At 41.1% G+C, this 24,269-nt stretch overlaps 2 protein-coding genes across 3 annotated transcripts in view; both read left to right on the forward strand.

Annotated features, from left to right (window-relative positions):
* The window catches only part of LOC309391850 (zinc finger protein 202-like), a 28,357-nt gene that overhangs the window by 544 nt on the left and 3,544 nt on the right, over positions 1 to 24,269 (forward strand). The window contains exons 2-5 of one of the 2 annotated variants that reach the window (XM_081952648.1): positions 229 to 325; positions 432 to 499; positions 1,109 to 1,238; positions 6,075 to 8,390. In XM_081952648.1, the coding sequence (XP_081808774.1) occupies positions 229 to 325; positions 432 to 499; positions 1,109 to 1,238; positions 6,075 to 7,570 (1,791 nt within the window). In that variant the 3' untranslated portion in view covers positions 7,571 to 8,390. Of the gene's footprint in view, positions 1 to 228; positions 326 to 431; positions 500 to 1,108; positions 1,239 to 6,074; positions 8,391 to 23,808; positions 23,924 to 24,033; positions 24,102 to 24,269 lie in introns of those variants that run through there. The other variant, XM_081952649.1, reaches the window with a different exon arrangement.
* LOC309384545 (zinc finger protein 202-like) lies at positions 11,317 to 20,757 on the forward strand (the record flags this gene model as incomplete). Its single annotated transcript, XM_081938231.1, has 5 exons — positions 11,317 to 11,532; positions 14,105 to 14,219; positions 14,333 to 14,400; positions 15,032 to 15,161; positions 19,568 to 20,757. 5 exons carry the CDS (start codon positions 11,317 to 11,319, stop codon positions 20,449 to 20,451), a joined length of 1,413 nt encoding a protein of 470 aa, XP_081794357.1. The 3' UTR covers positions 20,452 to 20,757.

Raw genomic sequence — 24,269 nt, forward strand, 5'->3', positions numbered from 1 at the left:
AGGGAGCTCAAAAGGGAATAAAGAATGTGTTTGAACTCATCACTCCTCCTTCCCAAACTTCTCTGGCATTCATATCAGGTGGAGATTTTCCACCAATTCCTGTAGGACATTGTTTTCTCATTCAACCTCACTGATGGATATTGGGAGCTTTGAGGTTGACTTCCAAATAGAGAAATCCACTGTGATGTACATTAATTCTGCTTCTTTTTTCCTTCTTCCTATTTAAAGTGCTGCACTGTGGGAAAGAAGAATCCATCGAATCCCCCTCAGGAGCCATTTTGCAGGAGGATTCCTGTGGAAAATCCAAGTCGGGACACCTCAGGAGGTAATTGAAGGATCTTCAGATTACCCATTTGTCTTACCTTCACTATCTTTTGTCTTCTATAGAATATATCCTCCTGTTTTGTTAATTATGCATTTTTCTCTTACAGAGAAACAAAGAATGAAGTTTTCTGTTTTTTACAATGAAGCTCAAACAGTGGTTGAACCTCCAAATCAAGTAAGAAAGGGAAAAATTGTTATTTTTGTAGTCTCCCTTTCCTTCAGTAAGTAAAGTGGGTGTGCAGAGTGCTCTCTCCTTCTATTTCCCCTCCTTGTTTGGGCTGGATAATTTTTGTGTTCCTGAGAGACATAGAAAGCATAATAGTAGGTTCAAGTTGCTTTCAATACAGCTTTCTCTGTAGAATATTATTGGGACATGACGGTTTGTCATTTCTACCCTCTGATTCTGTTTAGGGAATGTTTTTAAAGACCACTGATTAACTTGTTCTGCAAGGTACCCCACCCCACCCCAACAATGAATTACAAGAAGTAGAAGTGATTGTCCACTAGGACTCCAAAATCTGTGTTGCATTTACTACTGCTTAGCTAGATATCATCTGTTCTATGTGCATTTATTTTTTCTTTCCTTGTAGAACCTTACATTTCTAGCTGCTGAATTTCATTAGTTAGATAAGCTGTTGATCATTTCATATCTTGAATTTATCTTCTGGAGTGTTGATATTCCTGTCAATTTGATGAGTTCCCCTTCTATCCCCTTGTGCAAATCATTGTTTAACTTGAACAGATGTTCCAAATTCTCCTCTTGTCTTCTTTTTTCCATGTTCAGGAAAGTCTTGTGTCCTTCGAGGAGGTGGCTGTGTATTTCTCTGAGGAGGAATGGTCTCAACTGCATCCTGACCAAAAAGTACTCCATTCTGAAGTCATGGTTGAAAATCATAGGAATGTGGTCTCTCTGGGTAAGAGTTTTCTAGTCCCCAATCAGAGAGTTCAAGAAGACAGATTATAGTTAGTTTTTTATTTAAAAATCACTAATAATAAATAAATATTTATTATTATAATCAGATATTGTCTCCTGGGAGGGAGAAGGATCTGGCTTTCTCGTACTCCAAGGAAGGAAAGAGCACAATTGCTTAGATGCTTTCTGTGCTATTTCTTATCTGTATTTTTCCATTTCTATTTGAACTTATCTGTGGAGGCTGAAAAGAATGTGTGCTTTTATGTGTCCTCTGGAAGTCATGTGAGAAGATTGTTGTTGTAATTAACTCCTCAAGGTGGTGTCTTAACTCCTCAAGTTAAGCATAATGTATTAATAAGGAAGATCAGAACAGCAAAAAGAAGCTACTCTGAAAATCTAAGGAATTTGTTCTCAACAAATGAACCTGTAAACATGTGGAAAACTCTTGAAAATATCACGGGGTACAGCAAACCTTTCCATGCTGAAGGAAATCGACAACTGGCAGATGACCCAAATGTGTTTTTCTATAGGTTTGAGAGTAAATTATTGTCACCTATCTCCACAATCCCCATCTTGGACACACCAACAACAGACAAGCCTCCAACAACTGACTTCATCCCTTTGGGCCCTGTACCTCTGATGATTACATAAAATGATGTGAAAGGTCTATTTCACGGGAAAAACCTAGGAAAAGCACAAGTTCCAGACTAGATAACTCCTGCTTCAACATCATTAGAAATGTTCAAATGCTGTACTATCATCCCAGTGCCGAAGAAACCTTCCATCAAGTAACTGAATCACTACAGATTGGTTGCTCTTATATCCGTAGTTATGAAAACTTTTGAAAGCCTGGTGCCGGCTCACCTGAAAAACACCACGGATCTGCTATTAGACCCCTTGCAATTCGCCTACCGAGCAAATAGATCAGCAGGTGATGCTGTTAATATGGCTCTCACTACATCCTACAACATTTTGAATCTCCAAAGACCTATGCAAGGTTCCTTTTTGTAGACTTCAGCTCGGCATTCAATACCATCATTCCAGATGTTCTTCTAATTAAACTAAATCAGCTAGCTGTGCTTGACCACACTTGTAAGTGGATTATACGTTTTTGAGAGACAAGCAGCAGCAGGTGAAGCTTGGCAAAACCACATCAGATACCTGTACAATAAGGTATCTTATTAGGAAAACCTCCTATACGACCACTTCCTACAATACCAAACCACACAGTATCAACATCGATATCCCTATGATAGATAGAACTTTCAACTTTCTAGATTCTATAATATTTTAAGAGTTAAAATGGACACCTAACATCAAAACAGCATAGCAAAGAATGTTCTTTCTGCGCCAACACAGATAGCTCAAACTACTCAAGGAGTTGCTGATACAGTTCTACAGAGGAATTATTGAGGCTCTCGTCTGCACCTCTATAACTGTCTGGTTTGGCTCTGCAACCCAACAAGACAGACACAGACTTCAACTGACAATTAGAACTGCAGAAAAAACAATTGTTACCAACCTGCCTTCCATTGAGGACCTATATACTAAATGAGCATGTGGGGGGGGGGGGTCACATGCATAGCATTATGGGTGTGGTATGCCAGCGCACGACCTCCATCTGCTCCCCCCATTGCTTGATTATCTTTTCCAGAATCTTTCCTGGTATTGAGGTCAGGCTGATAGGTCTGTAGTTTCCTGGATCTATTTTTTCCCCCTTTTTTGAAGATGGGAACCACATCAGCTCTTTTCCAGTCCTCTGGCAGTTCCCCGGTGCTCCAGGATCTCTAAAAGATATAGTTCAGTGGTTCTGAGATCTCATCTGCCAGTTCCTTCAGAACCCTGGGGTGTAATCCATCTGGTCCTGGTGATTTCACTCATCTAGGGTAGACAGGTGCTCACCATTTTCTTCCCTATTTCAACTTGGGTTCCTAATCTGATTTTTGTGGTGGTGTTTTTGATAGGTTGGACTGTTTTATCACTTTGTGTAAAGACAGATGCAAAGAATGAGTTAAATCGTTCTGCTTTCTCCCTGTTGCTTGTCACCTTCTTGCCACTTTCTTCCAGCAATGGACCAATTGTTTCCTTAATCTTTTTCTTGTTTTTAACATGTTGAAAGAAGCTTTTTTGGTTATTTTTTACTTTTGTGGCAAGCTTTTCTTCATTGTGAGCCTTAGCTTTCCTTACTTCATCTTTACATGCTCGGGCTATTTGCTGATATTCTGCCTTAGTTCTGCCCCCTCTTTCCACTTTTTATACTTAACTTTTTTGTCTTTCAATTTGTCAGAGAGTTCTTTATGCAGCCATGCCGGTTTCTTTTGGGAGCTGTTATTTTTCTTCTTCATTGGTATTGCTTTTGTAATCACATTTTTCAAAATTTCCCAAGCTTCTTGAATTGTTTTCCCTTTGAGGATTCTCATCCATGGAATTCTTCCCAAGCTCTCTCTAAGTTTATTGAAATTAGCTCTCTCAAAATCCAAGACTCTAGTTTTGACTTTGTTCTACTAGTTGTGTTTGCATAATGTTGAATTCCAATATTGCATGGTCACTTGCCCCCAGGGTTCCTGTGGCTTCAACACCTTCTATCATTTCCTCTCTGCTAGTGAGAACTAAGTCCAATATGGCCAATCCCCTTGTTCCCTTCTCTACTTTTTGGGAAACAAAGTTGTCTGCTAGGTTTGTTAGGAACCTGTTGGATCTTCCACTTGGTGCAGAGTTTGATTCCCAGTTGATGTTGGTGTACTTAAAATCCCCCATTACTATTGTGGTGTGCTTCCTACATACCTTAGTTAGCTGACTAGCAAAAAGTTCATCTACTTCCTCTGCTTGGTTGGGTGGCCTGTAATATAGACCTATGGCAATGTCATTCCCCTCCCCCCTTTAATATTGACCCAAATGCATTCAAGATAGTTCTCATCATTGTTGTGCTCTATTTCTGTAGAGGCTTAGTTATTTCTTATATATAGTGCAACTCTACATCCTCTTTTATTTGGTCTATTTCTTTTAAATAATTTAAACCCTTCTAGCTGTATGTTCCATTTGTCGGTTTCATCCCACCAAGTTTCTGTAATGGCAACAATATCGTATCTGCCCTCATTTACTTGAATTTCTAATTCGCCCTGTTTATTCCTCATATTCTGTGCATTGGTGTATAGACATTTGAGTCCATTTTATTGACCCTGTGTTTACTGTCTACATAACCTGTGTTATGCCTGAGTGCCCCTATTTTCTTGCCACTTGTTTGATTCATGCACATGGTATGGCACTCACTATTAAATGCTTGGTTTTGCTTGACAGCGGGAGTGATAATCTTACCTGCACAAACATCTATGTTACATGCACTGATAACCCTATGAGTTTTAGATTGCTGGGGACAGAAATGTTCTGTATCAATTAATTATCTGTCCCCGCGGTTCAGTTTAAATGTTTATCCAGAAAATCTGTGAATTTAATGTAACTCAGTCCCTTTCTAGGATGGGTGCAAACCATATCTTTTGTACAGTTTTTCATTAGACCAGTTGCAGGCATCATGAGTAATAAAACCAAAGCCTTCCCTTTTACACCACTCCTTTAGCCACACATTAAACTCTGCTACACACTGGCCCTTCCCTTTTTGTTCCTTATATACTGGTAAAACCTCTGAAAAGATAAGCCTACAACCTATACTACTAAGTTCATACCCCAAGCTCTGGAAATCATTCTTCAGAGAAAGTACATCTTTTTGGGACAAATCATTTGTGCCAAGATGTATAATAGCATCAACATCACAGTTCTTTCTTGCATTCTTGACACTCTTAAGAATACGCCTCGTGTCTCTGCTGGTAGTAGCACCTGGCAGACACCTGACCTCTTTTAAAATCTCCATATCCTTTTCTAAATTTACATCCCTTACGATTGAATCACCAACCAGAAGGTGACTTCTCTTTTTACATACCTTGATCTTCTTGTGCGACTGATGTGTGATACCTGGGTCCCCAATTCGCCTTTCTAAAGAAAGTTCTGCATTTTGGACCATGATCCCCTGCTTATTTGAGAGTGAGAGCTTATGCACTGAAGACAAATCCATATTGTCTAATCGCACTTGGCCTATAAACACCCTACCCCCATTGAGACTAAACTTGCGTCAATGTAGCGAGCCATCAGTTCCTTTGCCTACTTTGGTGCATTTGCAGAAAACGGGCCTAAAGTAATGAGACATCATGCGATATGAGTAGCATGAAATCTCACGCTACTGTATGATCTTGTACTATATAGTTTAGGCCTCTGCTGACTCAGGCCTGCACGAGATCCAGGGCAATAGACTTTGTAAACAGAGGAAAGACCTCTTTGGTTTCAAACACTTTTGCCCGGATCTCATGCAGTCTTCAGTTCGTAGAGAACACAGTCCTAAAGTACTAGCATGAGATATTGCACTACTGATCTCACGTGATCTCGCACTAAAATAGTTTAGGGGTCTCTTCTCTGCGAACTGAGAAAAGTCCTTGAAAGCCGATGAGACTTTGGGCAGTGAAATATCCTTAACCCACCCCAATAAATCTTAGGTTTTCTCCTAATTCCTCTTCAGATGTTTCCCCTCATTATTCCTTAACTCAAAACTGACTTTGAGTGAGATCTGCATATATAGAGATAATTGCAAGAAAAGAGATATTTTCTAGATATTTTCAAAGCTTTCATAACTCATGAATACAGAAATCATGTCCATACCACAGCACTGTAGTCATGCAAAATATAACATAATGGAATTTCAGAAAAATTCAGAAGACAATTCGTAGACTTTCTACAGTTTGATCTTTTTCTTTAACTTTCTTATCATTTTCATTTCTCTTTTCCTTTGAAGGTAATAACGGGCAGGAGAATCAAGATTCCTGTGAACTGTTCCAAGTGATTAATGCTCAAGATGGAACGGATATTGAAGATGGAATTCAAATGGAATTAGAAAGCCATGAAAGAAACCAGCCAAACAATTGGAATCAGGAAAGCTCATCTTCCCCCGATGCTCTGATGCATGACTTTCTTGCCCAACAAGAGAAAATAAGGAACAAATATATCGGGAAAAGTGTGAAGCTAATTAAAGCTAAATTACATGTAAACGGACACTATTTAACCCAAAACAAAAGAGAAGATGCTATAAGAAGATACAATGGAGAAAATCACAATGGGACATTCATTCTTTCTCTTGGAAATAACTTCTGTACATCTCAAAAAGTGATTCACACAAAAGAATGCATGGTGTGTGGAAAGATCTTTTCTCAAAATCATAGTCTTATTTCCCATATGATGATCCACACAGGGGAGAGGCCGTATAAATGCAACGAGTGTGGAAAGACCTTTGTTCGAAAATGTGACCTTCTTCACCATAAGATGATCCACACGGGGGAAAAGCCATATAAATGCATGGAGTGTGGAAAGACCTTTGTTCGAAAATGTGACCTCCTTCGCCATAAGATGATCCACACGGGGGAAAAGCCATATAAATGCATGGATTGTGGAAAGACCTTTGCTCAAAATAGTCATCTTCTTTGCCATAAGATGATCCACACAGGGGAAAAGCCATTTAAATGCATGGCGTGTGGAAAGACCTTTGCTCAGAGGAGTAGACTTACTAACCACAAAAAGATGCACACAGGGGAGAAACCATTTAAATGCAAAGAGTGTGGAAAGACCTTTGTTCGAAATAGTAATCTTCTTCGCCATAAGATGATCCACACAGGGGAAAAGCCATATAAATGCATGGAGTGTGGAAAGACCTTTGCTCAAAATGGAGGTCTTCTTCGTCATAAAATGATCCACACAGGGGAAAAGCCATATAAATGCATGGAGTGTGGAAAGACCTTTGCTCGAAATAGTCATCTTCTTCACCATAAGATGATCCACACAGGGGAAAAGCCATATAATTGCATGACATGTGGAAAGACCTTTGCTCTTAGCAGTAGACTTACTACTCACAAAAAGATGCACACAAGGGAGAAAGTGTTTAAATGCATGGAGTGTGGAAAGACCTTTTCTCGAAATCATAGTCTTATTTCCCATAAGATGATCCACACAAGGGGGAGGCCATACAAATGCATGGAGTGTGGAAAGTCTTTTGCTCAAAATAGTCATCTTCTTTGCCATAAGATGATCCACACAGGGGAAAAGCCATATAAATGCATGGAGTGTGGAAAGACATTTGCTTGGAGAAGTACTCTTTCTTCTCATAACAAAATCCACACAGGAGAAAAGCCCTATAAATGCATGCAATGTGGAAAGAGCTTTGCTCTGAAAGGTTATCTCACTTCTCACAAAAGGATCCATGTTCGAGAGAAACTATATAGCAATAACAATTCCACTTAGGGTTATCTACCACTCCACAATGCTTCATAGCACTCTCTGAGCAGTCTAGAAAGTCAGCATATTGTCCCCATTTTACTGACCTCAGAAGGCTCCAGGATCCAGCTCCTAGCTGTGGCCAATTAGCTTGTAGTATTGAATTCTAACCACTGCCCCACCATGATTTTATATATTTTTACAATATTTTTGGGACTGTAAGACGCGCCGAAATATAAGACACTCCCAACTTATTGGGAGGAAGACAAGGGAAAAAAAATCTGTTTCTCACTCCCAACAATCTATCACCTTGCAGCAAACACCATACAGTCTGGTCAGCTTTAGCAGGAGCAGCTGATTGGCGGTTGGATCTGCCTCTCAGAATATCTCCGATAAGCTGTTCCATGCTGCGGGTTTCGCTTCCGCCTATTGCCACCGCTGCTGCCTGTTGGCACTGCCACCTATCGCTGCCTCCGCACGCTCAATTTTTGGCCTATTCCAGGCGGTGGAGATAGATGTGGCATGCAGAGGCCAGAAATGGGGTGTGCGGACACTAAAAACAGGACATGTGGAGACTAAAATGGAGCGGGTGAAGGCGGCGATAGGTGGTAGCGGTGATGGGTGGAGGCTATCCCCGCAGCCTGGAACAGCTGATTGGAGGTAATCTGGAAGGTAGATCCAACCTCCAATCAGCTGCTCCTGTTAAATCAGGCTGTGCTGAAGCTGCCCAGGGTATTTTCTGTTTGCTGCAAGGAGGTAAATTGCTGGGAGGCAAAGGCCGAAGGGTGGCAGTTGGTGGGTAAGCGGGATTTCGGCAACATCACTAAGGCTACACATGAAATGCTGCATCCAGTTTTGGTCATCCCATTACAAAAAAAGAAGAGACTTTGAAAAAGGCCAAAGAAGAACTGCTAAAATGATTAAAGGCCTGGAGATCGAAACATGAAGAACAGTTGCAGGATTTGGATTTGGCTAGTCTACAGAGAAGAAGGATTAGGAATGACATAACAGTATATCAGTATTTGAGAAGCTGCCACAAAGAGGAGGGAGTCAGTTTATTTTTCCAAAGCACCGCAGGACAAGAAAAAATGGATGTGAACTAATGAAGGAGAAAAAAAACCCGGAGTTAAGAATCTTCCTTACGGTGGGGACAATTAACTTATCAATATTTTTTTAAAGTGAAGTCTCCAGAACTGGATACAATATTACAAATGGGATCTGACTAAAGCCCTATATGATGGATTAAGACCTCCTTTTTCCTGATGGTGATAAATCTGGTGATGCGTCCCAGAATTGTGTTTGCCTTCACAGCTGCCTGGTTACACTGTTCACTCATTTTGCAGTTATCCTTTTCTCAGTGCCATGGTAACTTTGCCCAGACAGTTGTGTGAAAAAAGCACTGCTTGAACTCGATCTGCTCAAAGACAAAATAGTTCTAGTGTTGTGGAAATATGCATACCTTTGCGCAGGTGGGTGCAATCCCCGCGACCGCTGGGCTGAAGCCCCAAGGAGCATGCAGAGGAATCCAACCAGGCCTGCCAGATGCACTGGCCTGATTTGCAGCCTCCTGTTGCATCCCATCTGTGGTGGCAGAGGTAGCCAAAAACAGCCTCGGCAATGGGAAGGGTGGGGAGCACGTTCATTAGAGGATAAGGTTTGAGGGAAGGGGCGAGCACGCAGGGGCTGCAGTGTGGTAGTGACCAGTTTGGCTGCCTCATAAATATTTTTGGGTGAAAACGCATATACAATTCTTGGTTCACTCTTGTTTTTCCTGTATGTGTGTAATGATCTAGGGAAGGTTAAAAAAGGTGCCCAAATCCTCACAAGTGGTAGCCTGAGAGATGAAATGACTAATGAAAAGCAAAAACAATTAGCACATGATGTTTTATTGGTGAACCCCAGATTGTTGAAGGTAGTATCATTTGAAATGCTGCTTGTACATGAGGAATGAAAACCTTTTTCTTCACTTTGTTTATTGTAGGTGCCATTTGGAGGGGTAGGGTTAGGGTTGGGTGTGGTGACCTGGGTGGGCGTGGCCAGCTTGACGCAACTCATTGGGCATTGCTGATTTTCAAATATTGTTTTTCAAATATTGCTCGTTAAAGTTTCTGAGTCAAACTGGAAAATAAAGAAATAGATATATAAAGGAAAAAAAACAGGTTAACTGCAGTTTTTTACAATTGATTTTAACCACTTTCCCCTCTATTTAAATCGCCAAGGTAGCAGATCTATTTTTGTGTCCATCGTGGACGAGCCTTTACGTCCCAGTGGAGTCTTCAGAACTTTTTTATTTTTATTTTTTTATTTTTCTCTGTTTATTGATGATCTAATGCTATCTTTAAAAAAATAGTTTTTATTAAACATTTTAATCTTTAAAAACAGAAAGAAAAACACAATAAACAAAACATACATAACAATATAAAGTAATTGTACAGCCTTCTGTATCAGCTTTCATGTTTAGCCTTTATAGTTCTCCATTCTGCATTGCCTTCCTATTGCTTTTACCTTCTTCAATAATATAATAAGAGTAGTACTAACACTTATAATATTAATTATTTATATCACCATTATATTTACATTCTCTATTTTCTGTTTTGGCTTTGACCGGACGCCCTCTGCCCTCCCTTCCAACACAAGGCAGCAGCACAGCCAATCACACTTTTCATTTTGAGGTCATTGTGAAGATGCGCGTTTTGCAGGGGGGAAGAATTGGGGCAGCAAAAGCCCCCTGCCCACCTCATCAAGGGGCAATGCATTGTTTCCAACCCTCTGACAGCTTCCCCATTGAAAGAGGCCCCAGAGAGACCACCTGGTGGCTTCTCTTGAATCTTTGGAGCAGCTCCATCTGTCTTTGTCAGCAGCCTCACTTTGCCATCTCTTGCACCCAAACCTTCTTTCTCTTTCCGTTCCTCTTCCCTTCCCTCTTTCTCTTTATATTTCCATTTTTCTCTTTCCCTTCCCTTCTCCTCTCATTTCCCCTTTTCTCTCCTCCATTCCTCACCCCTCCTTTCAACGCTCCCCACCCCTCTCCCTTCCTCTTTCCCATCCGCCAGAAACAATGGATGGAAACTAATCAAAGAGAGGAGCAACCTGGAATTAAGGAGAAACTTCCTGCCAGTGAGGACAGCTAATCAGTGGAAAAAGAAACCTTCATCACTGGAGGTTTATAAGAAGAGAAGGGATAGCAACTTATCTGAAATGCTTGAGCAGCGGGCTGGACTGGAAGATCTCCCTGCCAGCTCTATTCTATTCTAGAATTGTAATTCTAAAATAGAATCTAGGTCCGTGGGAATGGGAGTCCTTTAAGCCAATTCAGATGAGCTTCAGCATTAAAAAGAAAAGAAGAAGAAAAGAAAAAGACATTACAGTGTCCTTCCTGCTTTTTCCCATTGAAAAATCTCCCTTTCTACTCTTCCAGTTCTATTCCGATTCAAATGATTCAGATTGCAGGGGGGGGGGGGGGGGGGCGCCGTCGGATGGGAGGAAGGGACAGGCGCTTCCCCTTTGGGCCACTAGAGGGCGAAGGTTTCGGCTGGCTTTCCAGAGGAGGCTGCGAACGGAGGGACATCACTGAGCTTTCCCTCTCTAGTACACAGCACTTGCTCTCCTTAACCCTTGGAGCTCCGCAGGGGCTGAAAAGGCTGCAGGAGAGATTTGCATGGGAGGCATCGAGAGCTGATGTTGTGTGGGGACTCTTCCCATGCAAAGAGAGGCCGTGGAGAAAGAGAGACACGTGTCCAGCTCTCCTCCGGGTTCAGTCCCAGATCGCATGCATGATGGAGGAAACCATCCTCCATTCAGAAGTTCATCCCTGCGACTTCAGGACCATCCAATACCAGGAGGCTGAGGGTCCCCGAGGACTTTTCAGCAAACTCCACAACTTTTGCAGGCGATGGCTGAGACCAGAAAAGCACACCAAAGCCCAGATGCTGGACCTGGTGGTTCTGGAGCAGCTCCTGGCTACCCTTCCCCCGAAGATGGAGAGCTGGGTGCGGGAGTGTGGAGCAGAGAGCAGCTCCCAGGCGGTGGCCCTGGCAGAAGGCTTCCTCCTGAGCCAGGTGGAGGAGAAGAAAGAGCAGGTTGAGTTGCAGGTAAGACACTTTAATCTAGGGAGCTCAAAAGGGAATAAAGAATGTGTTTGAATACTTCACCCCTCCTTCCCAAACGTCTCTGACATTCATAATAGGTGGAGATGTTCCACCAATTCCTGTAGGACATTGTTCCATTGTTTTCTCACTCAACCTCACTGATGGATTCTGGGGGCATTGAGTTTGACTTCCAAATATAGCTCCCTATCCCCCTGCTGTTTATACTAACCCTAGAAGTACTAGCCAGGAATGTACGTAAAGAGGTACAGATAAAGGGACTAGAAATTAAAAAGGAGCAATTTAAGTTAAGGCCTTTGCGGACGATCTAGTGTTTGTGCTACAAGATCCTATAAAGTCTGGTACGAAACTCATTGAGGAATTGACAGAGTATGGGAAAATAGCGGGTCTGAAGATAAATATGACAAAGACCAAAATGCTGACTAAAAATATGACATCAAAAGCAAAAGAGGAGTTAACGAAGAAATTGAGTATCCAAATTGTCAAAAAAGTTAAATATCTTGGTATACATTTATCTGCGAGGTGCGTGACCATCAAAGAAGACAATTATATTAATTTGATTAATAAAACTAAGAAAGATCTAGAAAGATGGAAAAACCTACAACTGTCCCTAATGGGCAGGATCACAGTTATAAAAATGAATATATTACCAAAATTTCTTTTCCTATTTCAGAATATTCCCATTAAATTAGAAAAAGGTGTCTTCAAGGATTTGAATCAATTGGTTTCGAAATTTATTTGGCAGGGAAGAAAACCAAGAATAAAACTTAAGGCTATGCAAGACACTAAGGAAAAGGGAGGATTTGGCGTACCAGATTGGGAACTCTATTATACTGCGGCCATACTAACATGGCTAAGGGAATGGATAATGCTGAGAAATAAAAGATTACTCAAATTGGAAGGCCATGACCTCCAAGCAGGCTGGCATGCCTTCCTCTGGTATGAAAAAGGATCTGCACACAAATATTTTAGTAGACATTACATCAGACAATCTCTGTTACTAATATGGAACAAAATTAAACATGACCACTATACCAAAATACCTCTTTGGCTATCTACGATGGAAGCATACATACACCCAAATTTAATCAACATGGAAAATATAGTCACATATAAAGAGTTATTGAACTCTTTATTAGGGGGAGATCAAAACCAGATCAGAACTGACCTCACAAGGAGTACAAGTGGAATGGTGGCACTTTCTTAGTTTTACCTCCCAGGGATTTATTTTATTTTAGGGTTTGGGGTTTGGGGTTTTAATTGTGATGTTTTAAGATTAGAATTATTTATTTCTTAGTACAGCCTATCTCCCCCTCCAAATGTATCTTAAATGTAGTTTAAATGTATTTAATTATTATGACTGGTTTTATAATATTGACTGTACACCGCCCCGAGTCCCTTTTAGGGAGAGGGGCGGTCTAAAAATCTAAGAAATAAAATAAAATAATAATAAATGGTGGTCTTATTTACAGATACAATCAAGGTATGCACAGGATAGGAAGTACGAAGGTATTGCCAAAGACTACACAATATTAGATAAACTTTTGATACAGACAGAAAACAGACTGATCAAAGTGATGTATAGATTCTTGTTGGAATATAAACTAGAGGAGGAACATGTCAAAGAAACCATGGTCGCCTGGGGGAAAAATTTCGGTTACAATGTGTAATTGGCTAAGTGGGAAAAACTTTGGATACTTAATCAGAAACTAACATTGGCTACGGCATATAAAGAAAATCTTTATAAGATGTTCTACAGATGGCATCTCCCCCCAGCACGGCTTTCCAAAATGTTCAAAAATCTGGCCCCAAACTGTTGGAAGTGTAAAAAAACACCAGGCACTTTCTATCATATGTGGTGGACGTGCAATGAGGCAAAAAAATATTGGAAAATGATTCAATCATGGTTAGAACAAATAGTGGGAGAACAAATTATGTTTAAACCAGAAACTTTTCTCCTAGGCATAATACCGGAGGGGTTTAAGAAAGATACACTCTATCTAATCATACATATACTAACTGCAGCGCGCATAACCTATGCACAGCATGGGAAAAAAGAAAATACACCATCAGAGCTTGATATAATCAGAAAAGTGTTGGCCTGTGCAGAAGCAGATAGGCTCACTCTTGAACTTAAAAATAAAGGGAAATCAGAATATTTTGAAGTATGGAACAGATTTTATGATCGGTATAAGACAAGATGACAAGACTGGAACAAATGTATATATTGTGATTGGACAGAAGGATAGACAATGTATTAAGTAGATTAATTGTTAATGGTTGAAACTAGCTGTACATAATGTGAATGTATGGTCACTCCGACTCTGCGGTATGGCATTGTTTTAAATGTAAAAATAATAAAAATATATTTAAAAAAAAAACAAATATAGGAATCCACTTTATTTTATGTGATGTACATTAATTCTGCTTCTTCTTTCCTTCCTCCGATTTGAAGTGCTGCACTGTGGAGATCAGAGATCCTGAGAGAAAGAAGAATCCATCAAATCCCCATCAGGAGCCATTTATCAGGAGGATCCCTTGGGAAGATCCAAGTCAGGACACCTCAGGAGGTAATCGAAGGATCTTCAGATTACCCATCTGTCTTACCTTCACTATCTTTTGTCTTCTATAGAATATCTCCTCCTATTTTGTTAATTATGCATTTTGAAATTATTTCTTACAGAGAAACAAGGAATGAAGTTTCCGGGTTTTTATGATGGAGCTCAAACAGTGGTTGAACCTCCAAATCAAGTAAGAAAGGGGGAAATTGTTAGTTTTGTATTCTCCCTTTCCTTCAGGAAGTAAAGTGGGTGTGCAGAGTGCTCTCTCCTTCTATTTCCCCTCCTTGTTTGGACTGGATTATTTTTGTGTTCTTGAGAGACATAGAAAGCATAATAGTAGGTTCAAGTTGCTCTCAATCAGCATAGCGTCCTCCGTAGAATATTACTGGGACATGATGGTTTGTCAAATCTACCCTCAGATTCTGTTTAGGAAATGTTTTTTAAAGGCTACTGGTTAACCTGTTCTGCTAGGTACCCCCACCCCACCTCAACTATGAGTTTACAAGAAGTAGAAGTGGTTGTCCACTAGCATTCCAAAATCCCTGTTGCACTTACTACTGTTGAGCTAGGCATCACCTGTTCTATGCCTGTGCATTTGTTTTTTCTTTCCTGAATGTAGAACCTTACATTTCTCGCTACTGAATTTCATTTTGTTAGATAGGGCCCAAGCTGTTGATCATTTCATATCGCGAGTTTATCTTCTGGAGTGTTGGTATTACTCTCAATTTGATGATTTCCCCTTCTATCCCCTTGTGTAAATCATTGATGAAGATGAACAGACCTTGCGAATCCTCCCGTTGTGTTCTTTTTTCCATGTTCAGGAGAGTATCGTGTCCTTCGAGGAGGTGGCTGTGTATTTCTCTGAGGAGGAATGGTCTCAACTGCATCCTGACCAAAAAGTACTCCATTCTGAAGTCATGCTTGAAAATCATAGGAATGTGGTCTCTCTGGGTAAGAGTTTTCTAGTCCCAAATCAGAGAGTTCAAGAAGACAGATTATAGTTAGTTTTTTATTTAAAAACCACTAATCAGATATTGTCTCCTGGGAGGGAGAAGGATCTGGCCTTCTCATACTCCAAGAAAGGAAAGAGCTCAATTGCTTAGATGTTTTCTGTGCCATTTCTTATCTGTATTTTTCCATTTCTATTTGAACTTACCTGTGGAGGCTGAAAAGAATGAGGTGTGCTTTTATGTGTGCTCTGGAGGTCATGTGAGAGGATTTTTTTGTCATTAACACCTCGGTATGGTGTCTTAACTCCTCAAGTTAAATATTTCACCAAGGCTTAACTCTGCAGCCTTGGTGAAATGCTCTCTGATTAATTATTATTATTCTCTGTGATTCACTTTGGATCTCATACTCAAGACACCAACTATTAAGCATCAAGCAAGCTTCCTGTGCCTACACCCCCTCACCCCCAGTCTCTACAAATGCAGAAGAGATTCTAATGCAGGAAAAAGCAACTTCTTCTGAACAATGGATGTACAAAAAGAAAAGGAGGAGCCGATGGAGGCGGAAAAGGGATAAGCGAGGAGGATTTTGAATAGACTAAGAAAAAGTGGAATAAAAACTCCTTCCTTCACTCTTTCTGACTAATTTACGTTAAGCGGCTAATAAGTTGGGTTTTGCAATATAAAGCTACAGTCTTGCCTTGACTGGACTGATTGGAATTGTTTTGAAGATACCTCTGCAGACTTGGATGAACTCAGAGATACTGTAACATCATATAGTTTTATATAGTTAGTTTTTGTGAAAACCTATGTGTGCCGACAAGAAATTTGCGAATATACAGTAACAACAAACCTCGGTTCACAGCTAAACTCAAGCAGCTACATCGTGCCAAAGAAGAAGCCCATAGAAAAGGCGATATAATCTTGTAGAATCAGGCCAGAAATGTATTAATAAGGGAGATCAGAGCAGCAAAAAGAAGCTACTCTGAAAAGCTAAGGAATCCGTTCTCAACAAATGAACCTGCAAACATGTGGAAAACTCTTGAAAATATCACGGGGTACAGCAAACCCTTCCATTCTCAGGGAAATCGACAACTGGCAAATGACCCAAATGTGTTTTTCTGTAGGTTTGAGAGTAAACTATGGTCACCTATCTCCACAATCCCCATCTCGGACATACTAACAACAGACAAACCTCCGACTACTGAGTCCATTCCTTTAGGCCCTGCACCCCTGGTGACTATAGAAAATGATATGAAAGGTCTATTTCATGGGAAAAAGCGAGGAAAAGCACCAGGCCCAGACAAGATAACTCCTGCTTGCTTAAAAGCTTGGAATGACCTCCCCCCCGACATTAGGACAACTACCGATCTCCGCTCCTTCCATAAGAAACTCAAGAGCCACCTGTTCCAACTAGCCGGCCTGGCTTAAATAAGAACTATATTCTCGAATTCCCCCTGGCAATTTTAGATGGTAAATTTGGGGTATTTTAATTGTTAATTTTATTGTACTGTTTTAACTTTATGGCTATTTATTTATGAAATTGTAAAAATGTTTTATGTATATACCTCCTCCATACCGTATGTTTATATATTTAATTGTACGCCGCCCCGAGTCCCTTCGTGGAGAGGGAGCGACTTATAAATTGAATAAAATAAATAAAATAAATTGTGCTGATCAACTGGCCCCCATCTTCACCGGCATCTTTAATAAATCATTAGAGATGTTCAAATGCTCTACTATCATCCCAGAGCCGAAGGAACCCTCCATCAAAGAACTGAATGACTACAGACTGGTTGCTTTGACATCTGTAATTATGAAAACTTTTGAAAGGCTGGTGCCAGAGAACCAACACGGATCTGCTGTTAGACCCCTTGCAATTTGCCTACTGAGCCATAAGATCGGCTCTCACTGCATCCTACAACATTTTGAATCTCCAAAGACCTATGCAAGGGTCCTTTTTGTAGACTTCAGCTCGGCATTCAATACCATCATTCCAGATATTCTTCTAATTAAACTAAATCAGCTAGCTGTGCTTGACCACACTCGTAAGTGGATTATACGTTTTCTGAGAGACAAGAAGCAGCAGGTGAAGCTAGGCAAAACCACAGCAGACACCTGTACAATAAGCACAGGGCCCCTCAGAGTTGCGTGCTCTCTTCACTTCTCTCTATACACCAATGAACGCATCTCAAAAGATCTCTCTGTTAAAGTACTGACGTTTGCAGATGATACAACAGTGATTGATCTCATTCGAGACAACAAGAATCTGCATGAAAACGGGAGGTGGAACTACTAGCCTTGTTGTGTGACCAGAGCAATCTTAAACTGAACACACTCAAAACTATAGAAATGATGGTAGATTTTAGGAAAACCTCCTATACTACCACTTCTTACAATACTAGACCACACAGTATCAACATAGATACCTCTATGATAGATAGAACTTTCAACTTTGTAGGTTCTATGATATCTCAAGACTTAAAATGGACACCTAACATCAAAACAGCAAAGAATGTTCTTTCTGCGCCAACACAGAAAGCTCAAAATACCCAAAGAGCTGCTGATACAGTTCTACAGAGGAATTATTGAGGCTCTCGTCTGCACCTCTATAACTGTCTGGTTTGGCTCTGCAACCCAACAAGACAGATAAAGACTTCAACAGACAATTAGAACTTCAGAAAAAACAATTGTTACCAACCTGCCTTCCATTGAGGACCTGTATACTCAATGAGCCAGAAAGAGGGCTTTGAAAATATCTACAGACCACTCACAATCCTGGACATACATTATTTTAACCTCTACCCTCGTGATAGAAGTGCTATCATGATGCTATGGGGCATTGCACACTAGAACATCTAGACACAAGGACAGTTTTCCCCCATGTTATCACTGTGCTAAATAACTAATTCTCACAACACTGTCAAACGATTTAGTAAGACTGTATTACTATTCTTCTCATCTTTAGTATTACCTATCTCTTTTTCTACTTGGGACTATAATTTTACTGCTTGTATCTTTATGATTTATATTGTTTTATTTAGTTTCTTAGCACGATTTATGTTGATTAGTTATTTAGTATCCTATGACTATCACTAAGTGTTGTATTCTATGATTTATGATGAATGTATTTTTATGATGACGATGATCATGATTTATCACTTATAGGTTTTTTGTACACTGACAACTTATGCACTGAAGACAAATGCATATTGTCTAATCACACCTGGCCTATAAATTATTCTATTCTATTGTAGTCTAATCTAGTCTAACCTAGTCTTGTCTTGTCGTGTCTTCCTATTCCTATTCCTATTCTTCTATCCATATCCTACCCTGTTCTTGTCCTATCCTATCCATTGGTCTTCCTCTGAAACCTCCAAAAATTCTGTGAGTACAGCACTTTCATTATCAGGTCATGGAAGAGCATTTAGCCAAACCATTTCAAAAACAAAGGCCTCATTCAGATTGACTCAGAGCATCCTTTGGTATAGGTAATCTCTGAGTTACGATTGTTCACTTAGCGCCTATTTGAAGTTTGGACCTACCCTCACCCCCAAGTACTTTAGACACAGCCCTGAAATTACGAATGTTGCAGCACTATGGCCATCATTCACACGTATAAATGACAGCAGAGGCGCTGCAACATTCATCCTACTTATTCCCTCACCCTACCCTGCTGAGACTAAACTTGTGTCAATGTCGCGAGCCATCAGTTCTTTTGCTTGCTTTGGTGCATTTGTAGAGATCAGGCCTAAAGTAGTGAGAGATCATGCGAGATCAGTAGCATGAAATCTCGCACTACTAATCCTGCGTGATCTCACACTATATACTTTAGGCCTCTGCTAACTGAGGCCTGCACTAGATCCAGGGTAATAGGGTTTGCAAACAGAGGAAAGACCTCTTTGGTTTCAAACACTTTTGCCCGGATCTCATGCAGTCCTCAGTTCGTAAAGAACACAGTCCTAAAGTACTAGCATGAGATATTGCACTACTGATCTCACGTGATCTCGCAGTAGTTTAGGGGTCTGGTCTCTGCGAACTGAGAAGAGCCCTTGAAAGCCAATGAGACTTTGGGCAGTGAAATGTCCTTAACCCACCCCAATAAATCCTAGGTTTTCTCCTAATTCCTCTTTAGATGTTTCCCCTATTTTTCATAACACAGAACTGACTTTGAGTGAGATTTGCATATATAGAGATAATTGTAAGGAAAGAGATATTTTCTAGATATTTTCAAAGCTTTCATGACTCATTAATTCAGAAATCATGTCCATATCACTATATGGACTATAATAATGCAATATATAACATAATGTAATTTCAGAAAAATTCAGAAGACAATTTGTTGACTTTCTACAGTTTGATCTTTTTCTTTAACCTTCTTATTATTTTCATTTCTCTTTTGCTTTGAAGGTAATAATGGGCAGGAGAATCAAGATTCCTATGAACTGTTCCAAGTGATCAATGCTGGAGATGGAACGGAGAAATTTGGAATTCAAATGGAATTAGAAAGCCATGAAAGAAACCAGCCAAACAATTGGAATCAGGAAAACTCATCTTCCACCGATGCTCTGATCCATGACTTTCCTGCCCAACAAGAGAAAATAAGGAACAAATATATCGGGAAAAGTGTGAAGCTAATTAAAGCTAAATTACATGTAAACGGACACTATTTAACCCAAAACAAAAGAGAAGATGCTATAAGAAAACACAACGGAGAAAATTATAATGGGACATTCATTCCTTCTGTTGGAAATAATTTCTGTACATCTCAAAAAGTGATTCACACAAAAGAATGCTTGGTGTGTGGAAAGACCTTTTCTCAAAATCGTAGTCTTATTTCCCATAATAGGATCCACACGGGGGAGAGGCCATATAAATGCATGGAGTGTGGAAAGACCTTTGTTGAAAAGGGTACTCTTATCTTACATACGTTGATCCACACCGGGGAGAGGCCGTATCAATGCAACGAGTGTGGAAAGACCTTTGTTCGAAATAGTCATCTTCTTCGCCATAAGATGATCCACACAGGGGAAAAGCCATATAAATGCATGGTGTGTAAAAAGACCTTTGCTGATAGGAGTCAACTTGTGATCCATCAAAGGATCCATACAGGGGAGAAGCCATATAAATGCTCAGTGTGTGGAAAGACCTTTGCTCAGACTGGTGGCCTTATTTTACATAAATGGGTCCACACAGGGGAGAGGCCCTATAAATGCATGGAATGTGGAAAGAGCTTCAGTCGGAGGGATCGTCTCACTTCTCATAAAAGGATTCACACGGGACATGCCATATAAATTTGCGGAATGTGCAAAGGGTTTCTTCAAAAATTGATCATTGATGTTACATAAAAGGATCCATACAGTAGAAAAGCCTTATAAGAGCATGGAGTTTGGAAAAACCTTTACTCAGATCAGTCATCTTACTTCCCATACAAGGATCCACATGGGAGAAAATATAAAAATGTATGGAGTGTGGAAACGGCTTCAGTCATAATAGTTCTCTTACATATCATAAAAGGATCTATACAAAGCAGAAACTTTGAGTAATTGAAAAGAGCTTCAGGAAAAGTAATGACCCAATTTTTCATTAAAAATATTTGATTGAGAATGCATAGACTTTATTGGTTAATTCTTTTGTATTTCTTGTACGTGTGTGATGATCTAGGGAAGGTTAAAAAAAAGGTTCCCAAATCCTCACAAGTGGTATCCTGAGAGATGAAATGACTGAGGAAAACAAAAAGCATTTTTATTTATGAACCCCAGATTTTTGAAGGTACTATCATTTGAAGATGAGCAATGCTACTTGTAGATGTAGATTGATAATCTTTTTCTTAAATTTGTTTATTGCGGCTTACATTTGGGGGTTAAGATTGGGTGTGGCGAACTGCGTGGGCATGGCCAGCTTGACACCACTCTCTGAGCATGGCTGATGGTGGGTGTGGCCGCCTGGGTGGGCGTGGGCAGCTTGCCGCCACACATTGGACATCGCTGATGATGGGTGCAGCCACTGGGTGGGCATGGCTAGTTTGACACCACTCCCCAAACTGCTGGTATGTCTCCTGTTTGCATTAGATAGACCGGGCCGAAGCCACACTGGCCCGATTTCTCCTCTTTACATTGGGTACACTGGGTGGAAGCAACACGGGCTGCCCTGGGATGGATGGATGGATGGATGAATGGATAGATAGATAGATGATAGATAGATGAGAGAGAGAGAGAGAGAGAGAGAGAGAAATAGATGATAAACATCTTAAAGGTGCCCTTTGCCAGGCTCTCCTTTGTGACGCTGCACAGGATCAGCACACAAGATGCAAAGAAGTCTCCTTGGGCAGAAAAGATTCAAAGAGAAGTCTGAGGTAAATTTTTCCTCAGAAGATGTTGGTAGTCAAATATGGATAGAGATATTAGATGATTGATAGATGATAGAGATGATAGCTAGATCGATCAATAGACGGACAAGGCAGACATATACCTAGATAGGCATATATAAATATTGATAGATCAACTAATACATTGCTAGAGATGTATGATACATAGATACATAAATACATGTAGAGAGCAGACAGATAAATAGACAAATGAATAGAGATGAATGGATGGATAGATTATTTATTTATTTAGTCACATATGTACAAGATAACAGGAATACGAATAAACATGAATAAAAACAGGAAATGGGTACAGATAAATCGAGATAGTAGGACAGGGATGTTAGGCATGCTGGTGTGCTTCTCTTATCATCTAATAGATGATAAAGATGATAGATGATAAACATTATAAAGGTGCCTTTGGATGGATGATGGATGGATAGAAAGATGGATGGATGCATGGATGATAAACATCTTAAAGGTGCCCTTGGCACAGGATCAGCACACAAGATGCAAAGAAGTCTCCTTGGGCAGAAAACATTGAAAAAAATGAAGTCTGAGGTAAATTTTACCTCAGATTATGTTGGGGAAACCAGGGCGGGAATGTCTTCCCTTCAGCGGGAGAGAAAGGGGGATTCCTGTAAAGGAAACCTTTCTGAGTCGGGGCGGGGGGTGGAGAAACCGCCTCCAACCAAACCCCTCCGCCCTCCCCAATCCCTTCGGGGAAGCCCCGTTTATTTTCTGCTTCTTTCCCGCCCTAACGGGGAATCCTGTAAATTTAGGGAGGTTCCTCCAGGAGGCGACCTCGGCCAAGATAAGGTAACGCCGGGCGCTTCCCCATTGGAGGCGGCGTGACATCACACACGCTTGCCGCTCTAGGACCGTGCACTCGCTCGCCATAACCCCTTGGGCTCCATAGGGAGGCGGAGAGGCTACGGGAGAGTCTGGCGGGGGGAGGTTCAGACGTGCATCGGGGGAGGGGGAGGTTCCCGTGCAAAGGGAGGCGGAGGAGGGAGAGACCTTGCGGTGGCCCAGCAGGAGAGGAGAGAAGCCTGGCTATGTTTTGCTTTTTTATGGTGTGCTAAGTGCTAGGACAAAGTATACATTGGGCTTCAATACATCCCAATAAATATCAGTGCTGTGGTTACTATCCACGCATAACTAATATATACAAATATTTGGAGGTCTTTGGGTGGGGGACAAATGTCAGGGTTTCAAAGGCTTCTCTGCTGGGCTGAGGCTGTTTTTCATTTCCTTTCCCCTTTTCTCCCCTCCATTCCTCACCCCTCCTGAGACTGAACAGCCTCCTTCCTGCTTTTCCCCATTGAAAAATCTCCCTTTCTACTCTTCCTGCTCTATTCCGATCCAGATGATTCAGATTGCACCAGGAGGTGCCCTCGGATGTGAGAAAAGAAGTGGTGCTTCCCCTTTGGGGCCAATAGAGGGCGAAGGTTTCAGCTGGCTTTCCAAAAGAAGCTACATCCTTGTGGAAGGAGGGACATCCCTGAGGCTTCCCACTCTACCAAACAGTATTCGCTCTCCTTAACCCTTGGAGCTCCGCAGGAGCTGAAATGGCTGCAGGAGAGATTTGCAACGGAGGCATCGAGACCTGATGTGTGGGGACTCTTCCCAAGCGAAGAGAGGCCGTGGAGAAAGAGAGACACGTGCCCAGCAGTCCTCCGAGTTGAATCCCGGATTGCATGCATAATGGAAGAAGCCACCATGCGGTCAAACATTCAAGCCTGGAACTTCAGGAGCCTCCAATACCAGGAGGCTGAAGGTCCCCGAGGACTTTGCAGCAAACTCCACAGCTTATGTAGGCGATGGCTGAGACCAGAAAAGCACACCAAAGCCCAGATACTGGACCTGGTGGTTCTGGAGCAGCTCCTGGCTACCCTTCCCCCAGAGATGGAGAGCTGGGTGCGGGAGTGTGGAGCAGAGACCAGCTCCCAGGCGGTGGCCCTTGCAGAAGGCTTCCTCCTGAGCCAGGTGGAGGGGAAGAAAGAGCAGGTTGAGTTGCAGGTGAGACACTTTAGTCTAGGGAACTTAAAAGAGAATAAAGAATGTGTTTGAATTCTTCACCCCTCCTTCCCAAACATTTCTGGCATTCATAAGAGGTGGAGATGTTCCCCCAATTCCTGTAGGACATTGTTCCATTGTTTTCTCACTCAACCTCACTGATGGATTCTGGGGGCCTTGAGTTTGACTTCCAAATATAGGAATCCACTTTATTTTATGTGAACTACATTAATTCTGCTTCTTTTTTTCTTCCTCCAATTTGAAGTGCTGCGCTGTGGAGATCAGAGATCCTGCGGGAAAGAAGAATCCATCAAATGTCCCTCAGGAGCCATTTATCAGGAGGATCCCTTGGGAAGATCCAAGTCGGGACAGCTCAGGAGGTAATTGAAGAATCTTCAGATTACCCATCTGTCTTACCTTCACTATCTTTTGTCTTCTATAGAAAATCTCATATTTTGTTAATTATGCATTTTGAAATTATTCCTTACAGAGAAACAAGGAGTGACGTTTTCGGGTTTTTATGATGGAGCTCAAACAGTGGTTGAACTTCCAAATCAAGTAAGAAAGGGGGAAATTGTTAGTTTTGTATTCTCCCTTTCCTTCAGGAAGTAAAGCGGGTGTGCAGAGTGCTCTCTCCTTTTATTTCCCTTCCTTGTTTGGACAGGATTATTTTTGTGTTCCTGAAAGACATACAAAGCATAATAGTAGGTTCAAGTTGCTCTCAAT

Source organism: Natrix helvetica (genome assembly GCF_964273705.1).
Source record: "Natrix helvetica genome assembly, chromosome: 1".
NCBI lineage: Eukaryota > Metazoa > Chordata > Lepidosauria > Squamata > Natricidae > Natrix > Natrix helvetica.